General features: G+C 46.0%; 1 protein-coding gene across 1 annotated transcript in view; it reads left to right on the top strand.

Annotated features, from left to right (window-relative positions):
• LOC138580912 (serine protease 27-like) overlaps window positions 1-19,048 on the top strand; it is a 622,848-nt gene that overhangs the window by 278,729 nt on the left and 325,071 nt on the right. The window contains exon 3 of the mRNA XM_069651843.1: window positions 14,554-14,719. Coding sequence (XP_069507944.1) covers window positions 14,554-14,719 — 166 coding nt within the window. The remainder of the gene's footprint in view (window positions 1-14,553; window positions 14,720-19,048) is intronic.

Genomic DNA, 19,048 nt, shown 5'->3' with positions numbered 1-19,048 from the left:
ACTGTGAGGGGGTAGAGCATGTACTATGGTGTTTGAAAACACATCAGCATAATCCTGATAGGCCTTTGGGACCTGAATGATGTTGGAAACCATGAGTGTCTCTCGTTGATCTGTTGAAGTAGTATTGGACGACATCAAGGAAGGACTTGGGGACAAACAATGAGATAGACAATACTCTGAACCCAGAAATAAGGATCCTGCTGTCCCATTGATGCATGGATTGTGCTTCTGCAGCCAGGGCATGCGCAGTACCATGGGGTAGTGGGTTGATTTGATGATATCAAACTTGATCAGTTCATGGTGATGGTTTATTGAAAGTTGTATTTCCTTGGTCTGTAAGGATATGGGTCCAGAACTGAGGGGTCTACCATCAATCGCCTCCATAGGTTGCATTATGCTCCGGGCTTCATATGGAATACGGTTCTTAAAGACCCAATCTTGATCGATGAATACTCCCATAGCCCCAAAATCCACCAGGGCCAGAATGGGGTAGGTCTCCTTCTTTGATAACGATAAGAAGGCTTGGAGATTCACTAGATTGTTCTGTCCAGGAGAGTTCAAGGATGGAATAGATGTGGAGCAAACATCTCTCCCGACACCTCACTCCATCTAGGATCGGGAGCTGGCGTTTCCCGAACGCCGTGGAGGGGCTAGAGGGCATTCTCTAACCAGATGTTTATCCGAGGCACAATACATGCACAAGCCTGTGTGGATCCTTCTCGTCCTTTCTTGTGGGGAAATAGGTCCATGGAAGGCTCCTATTTGCATGGGTTCCGGGTCAATGTCAGGGTTTGGAACAGGATCAATTTTTACTGAAGCCTCAAGGGAACTCCTTTGGAAAGGCATCTTGGTCTTTCTTCTTTCAGCCTTTCTTTCCTGGATTCGGAAGTCTATTTGCATGGCTAGATCCATAAGAGCCTGGAATGAGCTAGGACGAGCCACTCTGGCTAATTCATCCTTTATATCTTCGTTTATACCCCTACGGAAGAGAGTAAAACTTGCTTACGAGTTCCAATCTGCTTCCTTGGCCAATTGTTTGAATCTAGTAACAAACGTTAGCATATCCTGGGATCCTTGTCGGAAATCAAGCAACCATTCCTGGGCACTATAAACCTGTTCTGGGCGATCGAACATGGTTTTGAGTGCCTGTATAAATCCATCATAATCATCCAAGAGGGCATCTCCTGAGTTGACTAGTGGAGTAGCCCAGGTCAGTGCATTCCCTGCGAGGTGTGAGATTATGAAGCCCACCTTTGCCCTGGAAGTTGAAAAATAGTAGGGCTTAAAGGGAAAATGCACCAAGCAGGAGTCCAGGAATCCACGTAGGGATTTTGCAGAGCCAGCATACTTGTCTACCACTCCACCCAGTAAAACACTCTCCTTGTTAGCGGAGTCGTGAGATAAGACAAGTTGCTTTAATGCGGCATTCTCCGCTTTTAAGTTTTGCACCTCAGTTGTTTGTTCTTGCATGCCACGCATGAGATCCTGGACTGCTTTCTCAATTACGGTATCAGTGTCGGTCGTCTGGCGTCTCAAACTGTCGTAAATCTCCCCTGTCTCACCTGAGATTGCTTCTTGCTCAGTTCTGTGGAAAGATTATTCTTGCGGGCGGATCGGTTCCTGTATAGGCTCGCACGAGTCTTCTCCGACTCCAGCGTGCGTTCAGAGTTCCAGGATACTCGCGGGTACAGTATGTCCAGGAAGGAGGTAATGGTCGCTAATATGCGAGGATTCCAGGAGCAATTTCGAAGGGAAGGGTGGAAGGAGAAGAATTAGGGACCAGGAACTAGGAAATAGAGAATTCGTCGAGCAGCAAACACACGTCTAGTCATTACCTGATGATAGCGTTGAGACGCGCGGGCCCACGGGGGCGTGGCATATTTATGGAACGTGCTGTGTTCGACGTAAGGCCGGTGCGAGGCGAGTCATGTGACACGCCCATGTTGGGAGTAGTAATGAATACAAGCCCCGCCGCGATATGGACCAGGAAGTCCAGAAGGTGTGTGTTCTATGGGTCATGCAAATACAGCATCTCATCTGAGGAAATTGAATTCCTCTTTCCCAAGAACCCTCCACCCAGGTGATCCTCCCTCACTTCTCCGTCCCCAGGGTCAGGATCCAATAGCGATTTCATTTCCCTGGCCCACTGCGCAGAGGATACAAAGGAAGTAGATCTGAGGACTTCCTCAGGTTTCACAATGTAAAGTATACTCCTCATTTTACCATCCACAAACCAATGGGCACACAGAAAGGGCCAATGCTATATTAGAACTATACCTTTGTTGCTTGTGTCTTCAATATCAATTTAAATGGTTGTCGGTACTAGGAGCTGCTGAATTTGCATACAACAATTCATACCACTCTTCTGTTGACTGCTCCCCATTCTATGCATAATATGGTCATCATCCACATATCTTGCCAATACTTCCTCCTCTTCCAGATTCCGTAACTGCTACAGATGACTGGTTACGTACCCTTATGCGTCTTCATAAAGAGGTTTACTGTCATCTCCGCCATGCACGATTTTGCTGATCGGAAAAGGTTGCCTGCTCCTGTGTATGTACCTGGTGATAAAGTCTGGCTCTCTACGGCACATTTACACATCCAGGGTAAAAGAAAGATCTTACCCAAGTTTGTTGTTCCATATGAAATCCTTTCCTGTGTTAATCCAGTCACTGTCAATTTACAGATTCCCGCAAGATGGCGTGTGCATCCTGTTTTTCATGTTAGTTTGTTGAACCCTTTTTGGAAGGCACACGACTCACACATAAACCTCCTCCCCTATCTTGGAGAGGGGCTGACGAGTATGTAGTCCAATCCATACTCGACATGCATGTATGGAAGGGTGTTCTCTAGTACCTTATTGAATGGAAAGGCGATGGTCCGGAAGATTGCATGTGGGAACCTATTTCCATTATACATGCTCCTCAACTATTATGTCTCTTTCATGCATCCCATGTACCTCTTAGGTGATGGTGTTCTTTGTGGAGGGGTACTATCGTGATACCAACACATACTTGTTACCGCTGCACTATGTGGCCGGACTGGCAACTTCCCTGGAGGCTTGGGAGATGCTGGTCTTGTCCCCTAATGTACCGCACTACTATATCCAGGTCCCCCTGCCGTGTAGCGCCACAGCCTGTGACATCACCACGTACTACAGGTGCGCGGCTAGCGGTGACTGTCATTTCTCTGATGCAGAATAAGAGACTACACGGCCCGCGATACTGTTGCTCCTAAACCGTCAAGGTGATCTGTTTTTGCTGTTTGTGTGTTTCCAAATTGCTTTTCTGGATACCACATCTATTGCTATACTCCTTTTGGATTTCTCTCTGCATGACCCTTGCTGTATTGTTTGCTTGGGATTATTGGCTTGTCTTCCTGGTCACCGGATTTGTACTTCTGCCATAAAGAATGGATTGTCTATGGTTCTCCTGGTACTGTTTGATTGGCCCAAGTTATTGTGAATGCTCAACAGTTTGCTGGATAATTTACTTTGCCTGATATGGATTACCATATGGATTAACTTTAAAACAGTGTTGCAAGAACTATTTTTGGACAGTCAACTGCCTTCCCTAAATTACATGGACTCAGATGAACATTGTTAGTTGCGCCCTTGTTACATCCTGGTATAGAAAGCCAAAGTGCGTCCTTGTGTCGTCTGGTTTTTTGGAACTTCATATATTCAAACTTCTGGATTTATGATTGTCTTGGAATTATTGTTTACTGATTCTTGGAACTATACAAAGGTAGACGGCATCTGCAATATAGGTTCAATAATCATCAAGCGCATATTCCGGTAGGCTAAGAATGTATGGGAAATGTTAGATAACTATAAACTGTCTGTGTTACAAACACATATATTCATTAAGTTTGTGCTTTCTTTTGCAGCTTGATAGTGCAACCTACTGCGTTTTCACCTGAGCCATTAGCCTAAAGGTAGCTTTTATACCCCTGGGCACTGTTCTCAGGAGGAAAGTTTCCCTATAGTAGGAGACCCAGTACTCTCATTCATGTGGGGTTTGTGCTATGACAGTCTCTTCCTTTGGCAATGGGTCCTTGGCCCTTGGTTTCAGATTTTCACAGTTGCTTTCTCTTTCACATAGATCCCAGATCCCTCTAGACTGTCTCTGACTTGTTCTGGGCCTCAACTCTCTGATTATGTTTCTTTGCTCTTGTTTGGGTCCCAGACCTGTGTGCGTATCTTTTGTGGGACTCCCTCAACCTCATATGGTTCCTAGACCCTGGTAATTGACTGATGTAGGTTTTCTACCCCTTCTCCCCTCAATATCCAACTGAACAGACCAGGTGTACTCTCCTGCCATGCACTGTTCCAAATAGGATACATTATAATGTTTGTTCCAGCTTTTCTGATGTGTTTGTTATCCCATTCTTTCTCCTGAGATAGTGGCCTGTGTTAGGGAGAATTCTCAAGAATGTGCTAATTTCCCTTACCTTTTGAGACCCCCAGCAACTTTGCTGGATTTCTAGTATTTGATTTTTTACCTGGGAAGAGTGTGAGCCTTTTTTTCCCACTCTTCCGTGTATTTTGATGTGTGTTTTACTTTTGTGTTCTTTGGTTATGTAGTTTTAACACAAGTCCATAGGCATCATCTTTTTCTGTGCGTTACACAGCACTCTCAGTGCAGTGACACAGGGATGTCTTTCAGCCTCCCCAAGGTTTAAATACCTTCTCTGGAACTGACTACTGTCTCCCAGAGCATGTTAAGTTTAATTGACTTTTCTAGTCTCCTTAAATTTACAGACCCAGCGCACACTATCTTCCTATAGAGTGCTGGAGGGGTTGCCTAGCATCCCGAGTCAAAACACTCATGTAACAGTCAAATGTTACCCTTTCCTACTTGAAATGACTGGTGGCAGTGATTTAGATCAAACTACCATGATTTTTCCCGGCCACGAACAACGTTAGCTAAAAATCGGGTCAGCCATGTTTTTTAATATGGCGCCCAAGACCTATCTGTAAAAACAGACTCCTGTCAACTTTTTTTGCCATTTCTTTTTGGAAAGGTCCTTCTTGTGTTTAACTCTGCACGCCAAACCAGGTTTGGTCCCTTTGTTTGTTGTCCTTTGGCGGGCTTCAGTGCTGAAGCCCTCCTCTGGCGCCTGAGTGTCTGGATTGGACAGGATGTGAGGAAGGTGCCCAAAACTCCTTGTGCTTAGTCTCCTAGGAGACCTGAATGCACTATGGCGTGATTGGGCGGCTGGCTGTCAGGCAAGGACAGCCACCCTGCTGTGCGAGTGACAGCCAGGCTGGAATGAATGGGGGAAACTGTTTAAAAGCAGGTCTCTGGGACTTGGAACGCAGAGTCGACCACTGGAACGAAAGAACCGAAGACGAGCTGAAGGAAGATAACTGCTGCAACTCCTGGACGACCGGTGAAGCCCTGCTGCAGGTCCAAATTGCCTGAAACTCCATCGACAGAGAAGCCCTTCAAGGTTAACTTCTTCCCTTGAGTTTGGTGGGAACAACTAACTCTCAAGCCACCTGGACACCGTCCCCATCCCGGTCGAATTTTCTTCAGAGTGCTGTTGAAAACCGGATAGCCTGGGGGAAGGAAACGAGCTTGTGGACTTTAAGGCACTCATACCTTAAACCGACATTTTGCCAAGCTCGTGGCCTCTTCCCTGGGCAGTGCAGGAACGTCCCGACGTCCTCCTTCTTGTCCCCAGGACTGAAGCTCAGGAACAGCAAGATCTGCTCAAACTGCCAGCTACAGCTCTTCCTCACTTTAAAGGTACTGTGCAAATGCGGTCCAGAAATCTTTTCGGCCATGGTGAAAGTTTGTGAAACTTTCCTGACTTCGAAGGCTTGTCCTTCCCTAAACCAACATCTAACTTTTCGTCTGACCAAACTCTTCTTTTACTACCAGAACTGTGCTATCCTATACAAGATTCTGAACCATTGACTTTGGCCCAGGCCTATTGAATTGAATTGCTGGTTGTAGTGAACTGAAACCCTTTGCCCTGCCTATGGAAGTATTTGTGCTGTTGATTATTATAGCCTTGTCTTTTTACCCCTTTTTAAAGTAACTGAAGTGCCATTTTGCTCCCACTTCAGGGAAGCTGAACTTATTCAGAAACTGATTGGTTGTGTATTGTAGTATATTAGATTGTGATATTGAGCTGTTCTTAGTAGTGGAATGTTTTCCATATTACTGTGTAAACAAATGTATATACTTTTACCAAGAAACCTTGAGTAAGTGTTTGTTTGAATCACTGTATTTGTTGGTCCTTTGTGTAACTTTTTCTACTGCTCACTTTACTCTTGAGATACGTCTGGCTGCACAGCCACTGCTACCACATTACTGTGAAGTACAGGCTTGTACCAAAATTGAAATTGTACTTACACTTGTAGTCTTAATTGTGTGTAGTGTTCCCAAAGGGTACTGCATATGATTCTGCCTAACAGCCGGTGCCAAGCACATCCTGAATGATCTCTCCTTTTGATATTTTCAGGTTTCCAGCCAATTATTCTGGCTTTGTCTCTGTTGTTCGCTTGGGTCCCAGACCCCTTTGTTTCAATCTTTCGGGGCACTTGGTTTACTCTTCTGCCATGTGTCTACTGGTGCGGCACGTATTGGGGCTCTTGTGTTTCTCTTAGGGTGTTTAACCCATATGTTATAACCCTTAAATCGCCTCGTGTCCAAACCCCTTTTATATTGGCATTCCGGGGCACTTGGTTTACTCTCCTGCCAAGTGCCTACAGATGCATTTTATATTTGCGTCCTTATATTTCAAATGGAATGTGTCCTCCCACGTATTCCTCATGTTTTGATATTCGTATCCCAGCTGCAGCTGCTTTGGAAAAAATGTTCACCAAGGGGCGATGTGTTCAAGACCGCAGAGTCGAAGTCCCTTGAGGGCCGCCGTCGGGTGTCACCGACATCCGCTGTATAAAGGGCTCGAGCAGCACCCGTTACGTCAGTTCAGTTTTCCCGACACAACTGCTTCGTGTTACGAACGGCGCATCAAGAATTTCTTCGACGATGTCCTCGTCTTCAACTCCCTCCACACCCAAGACAGGGTTAAAAAAATGCCTGAAGTGTGGCAGGAAGATGTCTATAACCGACCCCCATCGGAATTGCCTCTGGTGCCTCAGCCCAGACCATCGGGTTGATGAGTGCGGGTCATGTCAGGCGATGTCAAATAAGGCTCTTAGGGAACGCAGAGGTAAGCTGGCGGTGGGGGAGGAGAAATATGTCTTCGAAAAGACAAGAGGATTCCGATGAATCCGGTAGAAAATCTCGTCACGAGTCGAGGAGGTCGGGATCGGAGAGTCGCTCGAGGAAATCTTCCTCGTCTTCGACTAAAAAGTCAAAAAAGCGACGTCATAGGTCTTCTTCCTCCTCGTCCTCTTCTGAGAGGAGAGTATCTTAGCCATCAAAGCACGATTCCCCAGAAAAATGGGAGGCCTTCAGGGCTTCAATGCTTAAAATATTCGAGAAAGCGGCCCAGACCCCCTCGAAGTTGTCGCGTGGTGATCATGCCTCTACTCACTCTAAAAGTGACACAGGAAAATCAAGATCTAAACACGCAAGGGTTGAAAAAGCGTCCAGAGTGTCTTCAAGGGAAAGTTCCCCTATGCCTCGCACTAAGTCTAAGCCTCCGGTGCATAAATCGGGGCTAACGGAATCAACATCGACGTCAATACTCGACTCGACACCGTTGACGACCATAGCGTCGAGACCGCTGACAAAAATGACGTTGACACAGTCTAAAATAACAGACCTTTATGACTGTCTCCAAAATGCCAGTGGCGTAGACACTTCACCTGAAGTGAATTTTGAAAGGCCAGATCCGACAGATCATGCTGATCCCAGTTATAGGAATCTTATGGGAAGGGTCATTGATTTTATGGGCTGGAAAGCAGCTTCCCCGGATTTTGACCAGGATGACATGACTGACATCCTGATTGAGGGTCCCTTAAAAGATCCTGTTCTCCCATTCCATAAAGCACCACAAAAAAGGGTAATGGTAAATTGGAATACTCCTGATTCGATTGAAGCAGTAAATAAGAAACTGGTACCAAAATATAGGCCAGCTTTATCATATCCAGAATATTTATCCAAACATCTATCTCCTGAAAGTCTAGTGGTGCAAGCTGCAACTTTCACTAGGCAATCAGCTTACCCATCAATACCACCAGACAGGGACGATATAAAAGTTGATGCTTGGGCCCGGAAAGCTTTTTCTTCGGGCAGCATGGGCATGAAATCAACTAATGTAACTTGCACATTAGCAAGATTTACTTATACCCTGTGGGACTGCATGTCATCAGCGGCTGAACGCATCCCGGAAGGTGAGGAACGGGTTGGTTTCCTGGCTATAGTGAAGGATGGTAAAGAGTCTATGGAGGAATGCCTTCAGTCAGGTTTGGACACTGCGGATAGTATAAGCAGGCCCATGGCATCTAGCACGGTCTTGCGCAGATTCGCATGGCTAAGGAAATCTGGTGTGCAGTCTAGATTACTTAATATGCCTTTTGACGGCTTGAGGTTGTCTGGCAGCAAGACGGACGAGAGCTTGGAGAAGCTTCAGACCTCGAAAGCGGCAGCAAAATCACTCAGCGCCGCTATAAGGCAACCTCAACAATACTCTTACGCAGGCTCATCTTCCTGGAAGAGTCACCCCTTTCGCTTCCATTCCTCTTTTGGAAAAGGGAGGGGGCAGGCCATTCAGAGAGGCCAACAGAGAAACCCCTTTCGTGGTAGAAAAGGGAGAGGTGCTAGATCAGCCACAGCAGAGGCTACTACCTCCTCAGCCACTGCTGCAGCCGCTGCAAAGCCCTTTGCGGTCTTAACCCACATACCCTGGTAGGAGGCAGAATCACTCGGTATCTGGACGAATGGCGGGGCATTACGTTAGATGCCTGGGCACTAGAGATAAAGACCTCAAAATCATCCACTGGGAGCCAACTCTGTAAAAAGTCCAGACCAGCTCCTTGTGCAGGAGATTTTAACACTGCTAGAGAAAGGCGAAATAGAACATGTACCTGTAGCGGAGAGGAACAAGGGTTGGTACTCCCCCTATTTTCTCATCTGAAAAAAGGACGGAGGATTGAGACCCATCTTGGACTTCAGAAGCTTGAAGAAGTTCCTCAGGAAGGACAAGTTCAAGATGGTGACCCTTTCTCAGTTCCTTCAGGCTCTTCAGCTTCAGGACTGGCTGGTTTCATTGGACCTTCAGGATGCTCACTTTCATGTGCCAATCCATCTCAAGCACAGAAAGTACCTGAGATTCGCAATCGGTGCTTCTCATTATCAGTTTCGGTTTCTACCATTTGGGCTGACCTCCGTCCCAAGTGTTTTCACCAAACTGATGGATGTGGTGGCAGCGAGTATCAGAAGAAGGGGATTCACGTCTACCCTTATCTGGACGATTGGCTAATCAGGGCGAGTTAATCCGAACGAGCCCAGGAACATCTGGCCTTGACCTGCCACTTCTTACACAGTCTGGGCTTCTCCCTCAATTACAAGAAGTCACAAATGATTCCAAGCCAAAAACTCCAATTCATTGGAGCGATCCTGGACACTTCCTCAGGGAAAGCCTCACCTCTTGAGGAGAGAGCTCACCACGTTCTGCTGGCTCAAGTTCTCCGATGGTGGGCTTGCAAGGAGGATATCCTCAAGAGGGGACCTTTTTGGCAACCATGGCCGGAGATAACGGTAGTGACAGACGCCTCACTCACGGGGTGGGGAGCCCACACCAACAATCTGACAATCAGCAGTCGTTCGTCTCCATCAGAGTCCAAACTACACATCAACCTTTTGGAGCTGAGAGCAATCAGACTAGCGCTGAAGGCTTTTCTGTCCTCTGTACAGGGAAAGAATGCCCTGATAAAGACAGACAACACAGTGGCCATGTACTACCTCAACAAAAGAGGGGGCGTAGGATCACTTCCACTGTGCAGAGAGGCAATGCAGCTCTGGTTCTGGGCAATGCAAGAAGGAATCTCTCCATTGGCAGTTCACCTCGTCGGCTAAACACGGCGGCAGATGCTCTGAGCATGCAGAGCACAGTCTCCCACGAGTGGGAACTAGCTCAGGAAATCCTTCAAGAGATCTTTGACCTTTTGGGAACCCCTCAAGTGGATCTGTTCGCGACCGGAACCAACCGGAAGTGCGAACTGTATTGCTCAAGGGAATTTCCCCCAAGAGGAGCTCTAAGGGACGCGTTCGTAGTGGACTGGGTATTTCCACTCCTTTATGCGTCTCCTCCAGTCCCCGTGATTCTTCACGTAATCAGGAGGTTGAGAACGTTCAGGAAAACCATGATCCTAATTGCCCCGGATTGGGCCAGGAGGACGTGGTACCCGGACCTTCTGGACATGTCCATCTGCCCACCAATATGTCTTCCACAAAGAGAGGATCTTCTCTCACAAGAGGAAGGTCAGGTTCTCCATCCAGAGGTCAAGACACTCAGCCTTCACGCATGGTTTCTGAGAGGCTAAGCTATAAGGATTGGGACCTCCGGGATGACGTAATGGAGATTTTGCTTTCGGCCAGAAGGCCAGCAACAAAATCCCTGTATCTGTGTCGTTGGAACAAGTTCAGTTACTGGTGCAGGGATAAGAATGTGGATCCATTTCTTTGTAATACTCGAACAATACTTTCTTTTCTCTTACACTTAGCCAATTTGGGGCTCCAAGTTGGAACTATAAAAGGTTACTTGGCAGTGCTATCTATCTTTAAGCGCTCCTTGAAAGAGGTGTCCTATTTTAAAATGCCTTTAGTCATTCTTGAAAGGGCTGACAAATGTATACCCTCCAACACCTTTTCAGGTGCTCATCTGGGATTTAAATCTAGTCTTAAAATTTCTCATGTGTTCTCCTTTATAAGCTTTACATTCTTGTCCATTAAGACTGCTCACTCTTAAGACAATTGTGTTAGTGGCTATAACATCAGCCCGCAGGGTAAGTGAGTTGCAGGCACTTTCTTGTAAGCCTCCTCGCACCATTTTCCATAGGGACAAGGTTATTCTAAAAGTCAAACCATCTTTCTTGCCTAAAATAGTGTCTGATTTTCACCTGTCACAAAAAATTGTCTTACCTTCCTTTTATCCTCCACCTCACGCTAGTAAGGAAGAGGAAAGGTTGCATAGACTAGACCCAAAAAGGGCTCTCAAATTCTACATTTCCAGATTGGCAAATCTCTGATAATGTGACCAACTATTCGTTGCATATACTGGGCACAAATTTGGCCTTGCAGTATCTAAGCAAACTCTATCCAGACGGATAATTCTAGCTATTTCTGAATGCTATAAACTAGCTGGGAAAGAACCTCCAGATGGATTAAGGGCTCATTCAACCAGAGGCATGGAAACTTCCACGGCTCTTCAGAGGGGTGTCCCGGTGCAGGATATTTGTGCTACGGCCCCCTGGTCGTCAATGCACACCTTTGTAAAGCATTACTGCTTTGATTCTACTTCATATCAAGGAGGACTATTTGCAAAAGCTGTCCTTCTTTCAGTCTCTGATTAAAATTTCTAGTACTCCCACCTCCAAAATTACCACCGCTATGGGAGTCTCTCATAAAATGAGAAATACGTAGGAGGACACAATCCATTCAAAGAACAAGTTACTTCCCAACTGTAACGTTCTTTCGATTGGGCGTTTCTCCCACGTATTCCTCATCAACCCTTCCATCCTACCCCTCTGTACAGTTTACGCCAGTTGCACTCTAACTTCCTAAAGCGCCTGAGGACTTAAAACCTGACCAGCTGATGCGACCATGAACACCGTAAAAACAGAACTGATGTAACGGGGGCTGCTCGAGCCCTTTATACAGCAGATGACATCGATGCCTGACGGCGGCCCTCGGGTGACTTCAACTCCGCGGTCTCTAACACAGCACCCCCTGTTGAAAAAAAATTCCGAAGCAGCTGAAGCTGGGATACAAATTTCATAAAATGAGGAATACGTGGGAGGAACATCCAATCGAAAGAACGTTACAGTTGGTAAGTAACTCGTTCTTCTGTTAGGGTCCTAGACCCACGTTTCATCAGTCTTTTTGTTTGGGTCTCAAACCCTCCTTGGATTGCCCTCTTTTGGTTCACAATCCCTCTCATGGACCCAGGCAGCACTTGCACTTTGCTTTTGGGTTCCGGTTGCATGGCGTCCTGCTCTGGCTCTTCCGACTCTCTGGGGGACCATCCGGACCTCTTCTACCAGCTCTCGCTGTCGGCCGCGTCTCTTCTTCGGTTTCAGTGATTCAGGCTATGTGGCTTCTCTCCAGGAGGCATCCCAAGTCTCTTGCATACTTGGATGTTCTCTAGTTTCCCATGGTCTGCTGGTTCTTGTCAGCACTTCCAAAGACAACGGCTCTGTTTCACTGTCACACTGTCACACTGTTTCACTGTCAGCGCTTCAGAAGACAACGGCTCTGTTTCACTGTCACACCGGTCTGCAGCTTCTCCTCGTGTCTCTCAGTCTCCAGCTCTTGGTTCCTTGGGCGGAGGCTTGACAAATTATCTAGTCCTTCCCCAAACTTGTACAACGGGTAACCAAAAGGCAGTCTCCAACAACTAGACTGTATGTTTTGGTTCCTACAAGTATTCCTCATTACTCCGTGCATTCCTCCTCGTCTCACTACTGAACTGATGATCACCATAGAGTTCAGTGTCACGCTTCTTTGTCTCTGTGTTTTTAAATTACTTGGTTTCCTCAACTCTACATAAATAGATGGAGGTGTGGGGGATCACAGGGCACTGAATGGGGTGAAAGGAAGGAGGGGAATACTGTGTTCTCCCAAAGCAATCGTCACTGATCGCGTGGTTGGCAACCCTCCCCATGAGATCCACCTGCTGAGTACCGCCCCCAGGGGGACTATCACGTAGCATCATCAACTTCCTGGCCTCATGGGAAGGGGCTTCCCTCATGGAAGCAGTCACAATACCTTGGAATTCGTCACAGTACCCATGCCATTCCATCCGTCTAAGCGCTATTGTCTTTTCTTAGCCTTATGTTTTGTTCCATTTGGTCCTTCAGCAATGTAGTTACTTTGGGGCTGATTCTGAGTTTGGCAGTGTGGTAAAAATTGGCAGTAATTCCATTATCTACACTTTTTTGGTGGTAACAGAATTACCTCCATTTTTGCTACATCGCCAAATTACAAGTTTTGGCGAATTTACCATGAGTGGAATTGTCACGTGGAAATTGTGCCGATTTTAGGAGGATTTACTTCCAGCATTGGAATTACGTTGATTTTTGTAGGAAAAGTGGAGGATTTACCGCCAGCATGATGCCAGAGGTAAATCCTCAAATTTTTTCTAAAAAAATTGGCAGAATTACCATGTGGTAATTTGGCTGGTGATAATTCCTCCAACAATCCACAATGGGGAGTAACTTCGCCCTACCGCCACTTGTAATCCGGGGGTAAACCCACTGGACCAACTGACAGTAACAGTATCCAATGTTGGCAGTATTACGGCTGAAATACCACCAAACTCAGAAAACTCGGAATGAGCCACCTTATCTTTTGCTCAGGCACACCTGCAAGTATGAGTATAAACGGTACATAAGCCTCACCTGAGAATATGACTAAATCACCTGCACTTCAGAACCCTCTAAAAACGGATCTTTTCAAGATAGTGCAAGGCAGATCACTATATACTTGAACGATAGCAATTTAAAAAAAAATACTCCATAGTGGATTATTCCTCAAATGAGGTTGTATTTTAATTTGCTCCAAACTTTAATGTGTGTGTCTCCACAGCATCTATACATTGGATCTAAGGCAACCTGAAGGTGATGTGCAGTGCATTTCAAAACTCTTTAAATACACATATTGAAGAAGAAATGGAAGAACTGGCACTCCCTATTTAACTATACTATCCAAATTCTGCCACATCTTCCGCTGAAGTCATATTGCGTCCAACTTGGAGGCCACTCATGGAATGTACATGGCTACCAAGCTAGCCCATCCCTTAAGCAACTTCATACCTTCCCGTTCTTATGCAGGGACTTGTTGGTCCATATTGTCAAAGGGGCAAAACCACTATCAAAGCATGTACTTTGCAAAACCAGGACTGGCTGTAGGTGTCACCCATGGCATGGAGCCACATAGAGGCTATGTATGTAGGCATTTATAAATAGTGAAAATAAGCAATGTCTGTTGATTTAGGAGTCCTCTGGAACTTGATAGAGTTCTCCAGACAAATGTGCTAGATTAGGCCTTGTTGATGTAGAGTTAGGTTGTACAGACAATGTTGAATAGTATTTAATTGTTGAATGTTTGAGTGATTTTTTAAATGTTTTTTAAGTTATATGATTTTGGTGGTATTTTAGTATGTCTACCTGCCCATTAATAAAATATTTGTGCTTATTCCCTAGCCTCTTTATGGTTTTGTATTTGCTATCTGATATTTGGAGAAAAATACTTTATAGTTACCGGTAATACTTGAAGATGGATGCCACAGCTTAACAATTTTCCCAAAATAAATGTTGCCACCCATGATTAAGTAATAGAAATCCAGTGCAAAAGGGGTTGTGATTTGAATTGCACGGTAATCAGGAGCTTGTTCTCTGCTTTCTAGTTTGTGGGGTCCCAATGATACGTAGCAGGATCGTGGGAGGCGAAGATGCTTCTGAAGGAGAATGGCCCTGGCAGGCCAGCCTGCGATTGAAGGGCCATGCCGTTTGTGGTGGCTCTCTCATCACAAATGACTGGGTGTTGTCAGCAGCACACTGCTACTATAAACGGTAAGTGAACAAGATAAAGTCTGTTTTGCAACCTTACTAGCCCTTTGTTTAGCATGATTCTTGCAATGGTGTGACCGCTTGTGCTGTCCTATAGAGATTTGTCCTAGACGAAGGGAATTGTAGTCCGAAACATCTGGAGATCAAAAGGTTGCAGATTTCTCTCCTGGAGAGATGTGCAGTTTGGAGGAAGAATGTGTGGTACTGGTGTTTGTTTCCTGTTTGGGGATCACGTTCGAAGGCTTGCATGAGGGCCTTACTATCCCTATCCTAGGAGGTATTTTCCTACCTCAACCAAACTAAGGGGTCTGTCCGTTGTCAAGATGTCCAAAGTAAAAATACATCTTGTGTCTGAAATCTTACTCTGGCCTGAAATCCTACTCTGGCCCTCTGACTCTAAAAAATAACTCTACGGTGCAAAGAATATTCTCTATGGATCGCAAGGTGCACAAAAGTTCCAATTCAACGAAAAAATGTAACTCCCTCCAAAAAGTTCCAAGTGGACAATGTTCACAGTTCCATGGAATGGCTCCCTTCCCCAGGTTCCTGTTACCAATATGCATGTTTCTTGTAGTCCAAGAGGTGGCACATGCACAGTTCTCGGGGAATTAGTTCCCTTACCCCTGTTCCTTTTTGCAGATAAGTTCAAAACAAAGAATCATGTTTCAATTTAGTTCAAGATCCTAGGGCATGTGACTTCTTTGGGATTCCCTTGATTTGACCTGGTATACTCCCCTTCCAGGACATACACTCTTTTACACATTTTAACTTCACCTGTTATTTTCCCCTATCAGAACTTCCATACATTAATTCTCTTCACCTGGTGTACTCTCCTGCCAGCACTTTCATACCATAACTTTATTCCAATTCTCTTTCACCTATGAAACAATACCAGCCCAATGTTGGGATATCCTTTCTTGAAAAAGGTTCTCTCTTTCATATATTGGGCTTTTGCCCCTCTCCCAAGTTCGCTCACCTTTACTCGGTTTTCTCTCTCTGTCCCTTAAAGATGCGGGTTCAATGACCCGTTTGTGGAATAGCTTTTTGGGTCTTTTAGCTTCTTCACAAACCTCACTTTGCTCACTCTTGGTACAGCTTGTAGATTTATTAGCTTCTTAACATACTTCACTTTGCTTACGGATAGCTACTTCAAAGCAGTGCACACTTTCAGGCAACCCTGTAACCCTCACTGCTTCCCTTGGCTTACCAGGTGCTCCAAGTGTCTCTCGAGCCTCTCTGCTTCTGTTCTCTTCGGACTGTGAGCTCGGCGTGCGCCTCCACTGTGCCGGTCTTCGGTTTCTGCTGCCTCTCTCTCTCAGGCAGCGTGTCCTCTGCACTTCGGTTCGTTCTGCTGCGGGGCAGATTAGCTTCAGTACTGATTCCTGCTTCGACTTCTCCCCCAACGTTCCGGCCGGTGCTCGTGCAGCTCAACATCCGCAGCTCTCTCTCATTGTGTTCAGCTGCGCAGGTATTAAACTTCCCGGTCTGATTAAAATGTTTCCAAAGACTAGACAGCAGAGTAGCTTTCCTGACCTTAGTGATCTTTACTGTTCTTTGTCTCGTCCTTGTCTCAGTAGTTTATTTATTTATCTATTCATGTATTAAGCGCCCTAGGCCCGGGGGCATCAAGGTGCTGATTACAGGTTATATTAAGGGACCTTGACATAGATATTTCAGAATACATAGGTAGAGCAGGTTGCCAGTAAAACAGCCTTGGACATATTGTCAGTAGACTGAGGGATTTCAGGCATCGCTCAGTTGAGGAGAGTTCTTGGAAAACAATAAGGTCTTTAGTTGCTTCTTGAAGGCCCGGTAAGATTGCTCAGATCTTAGTCACAAAGGTAGAGTGTTCCAGCACTTGGAAGCCAATACAGAGAAACTGGCTCCCCTGATCTTGTTCTTCTGAAGCTCGGATAGTCGAGTGATTGGGAGCAGGTAGAACGAGTCAGCCTGGTGGACTCTCATTTAGTTGATAGGTGAGTCTGTATGTGTTGTTGAGGAAGCTTGTATGGGATTCTTTCAGGAGTAATCATTACTGCTCCGTGCCTCTTCCTCGTCTCAGTAATTAATGTATTACTCTAGTTATCATGTCAGGGAATATTAATACTGGATGCAGTACATGGATGAGGATGAGTGGTGCAATAGGCAATAAAGGGTTGAGTAATGGAGGGTACATCCCCAAGAGGGAATAGGGGGTATGTGACTTTTCCCAATGGTATCCTCACTTCTCCCAGTGGGTTGTCTCCCCCACGTGATCCTCCCTAATATAGCCACCCCCAGTATCAGGATCAGGTAGCAGCTGCCATCCCCATACCACAGAGAGAGAGAGTACCTCAGGGACAGGAGTGAGGACATAATTTTGGCGCGTAATAAGTACATACGTACATAACATAACATAACATTGGATTAATTACAGTACATACACCATTGAAGGCTAGGCAATGCCATAGGCGCTGTCCTGAACATCCCAGACCATGCTCTGGAGGTGATGGGGGGGGGGCTACTGTCAAGAGTGCCCACATGTAGACCAATGAGAACCTCTGACTCCGACGCAAGATTACATTTCCCAGAAGGTTTGTGTGCGCGCACACACGCATGCAAGCAGATAAGGAGGCCATTGACCCAGCACAGGTGCTTGTGAAACAGCACCGGAGGCACACGTGGGCCGCAGCGATGAAGAGCATTTTGCTCCTTGTTCCATGTGGTTCTGTGAAGCGGGGGCTGCGGCGCTGAATGTGGGAGCATTCCGCTTCATTGTCCTTGTCATTTAAAGCAGCATTTAAAGCAGCGGGGCCGTGGCGGTGGACAGTGGGCTAGGCTGGACGGTCTGGAAAGCTCGCCAGCAGGGAGTTTGGATACACTAAGTACTGCTGGGAAACATACGGCCTCTGGACTCGCACGCGGGTCTAGAGGCAGCAGATAAGTGCATGAGAGTGCGATATATCATGTGAAATAACAAGTGCTTTGGTGCCTTAGAAATGCTCTATTGCATTTGTTTCGTTTATTTCAGTGTCACAGAGATATGGCACGGACTGAAGCTTAAAAGACATTGGCCCTCATTAGGACCTTAGCGTTAAGGGGTTAACAGCGCAGTAAAAGGTGTCAGTGCCGCTAAACCCTTAACGCCTTACTACGAGGTCCCTTTGCGGGACCCGACCTTAACGGCTGGTCTTGACCAGCCGTTAAAGTAGGGGCCCGCAAACGGACTCTCGAGGTAAGTACGGTACTGCAATTTGTGGTACAGTACTTACCGCCTTCCCCATTCCCATTATGCCCTATGTGGCAAAAATGGGAATGGGGAAGGGCCATGGTGGCATGGGGAATTACCGCCCCGCCAACCTTGGAATGGGGTGGTAATTCCCCATTCCGCCATGGCGGACTCCGGCATCGACCATGGTGCTAATAGCACCATGGTTTCCCGCCGGAGTCCTAATGAGGGCCATTCTTTTGACACAACATGGTTTGCTTATCTAAGATCATTGATGGGGTGCAAGGACAGATGGTTTAACAAATGTTAAGCACAGCGTGGCAGTGAGCATGAGGGTTTGAGCGTGTAGAACTGTTCATGTAGTATGACATTATATTAATGATTGTTAAAAGGCAATTGAGGTTGGTTTATGTTTGAGCATATGTTCATGAGTCAGTATGGTGGTGCATATGAGCAGGTGTCAGGAGACAGTCTCAGGGTAAATGCAAGTGCTCGAGGTCGCAGGAAGGGTAATGGTGATATAATAATTAATGTATAAGGCTATGTCTAGAGTATTATGAATATGAGTATTAAGCAAGCAAGTGTACCCGAATGAGTCTATACTAGAATCCCTAGGAGTTACGAGTGTGCAGAGTAGAATGTGTTTTGCCCGTTTCCCCTTCCAACCCATAACCTCTTCCTAGCCCTCTTTCCATTGTTCCTAAGACCCTTTGCCTATCAACAACCTCTTCCCCCTATTGGTTGCCTCAATGAGGCCTGTGCATATCAAGTAGACATATCATGCCAATCAAGGTGGGAGGGTCATGTGAATGAGTCTTCCATGGTTAGGTTGAGAGTGTGGATTGCACCTACGAATTAATGATTAGAATCGTTCAACAAATAAAACAGATTTCTGTATATGTCTTGATGTGGTGATATATCTCGGGCCAATAGGACCTTGATAGGACATAATCCTGCGTTTAAGTCACACCCTGATATACAGCACTCAAATGTGCATGGGTGGTTTTCAAGAGCTCCCTTTGAAAAAAAGGTGAGGTGATGTGTTTGGCCGCTACTTAGGCTGGGTTTGTTTGTTTATTTATTTATATTGCGCTCCGGACCCAATGGTATCAGGGCACAGAAGT

This window comes from Ambystoma mexicanum, chromosome 3p (genome assembly GCF_040938575.1).
Source record: "Ambystoma mexicanum isolate Mex_15411 chromosome 3p, UKY_AmexF1_1, whole genome shotgun sequence".
NCBI lineage: Eukaryota > Metazoa > Chordata > Amphibia > Caudata > Ambystomatidae > Ambystoma > Ambystoma mexicanum.
Note: the sequence above shows the minus strand (reverse complement) of the source record. Positions and strands in the feature narration are given on the sequence as shown.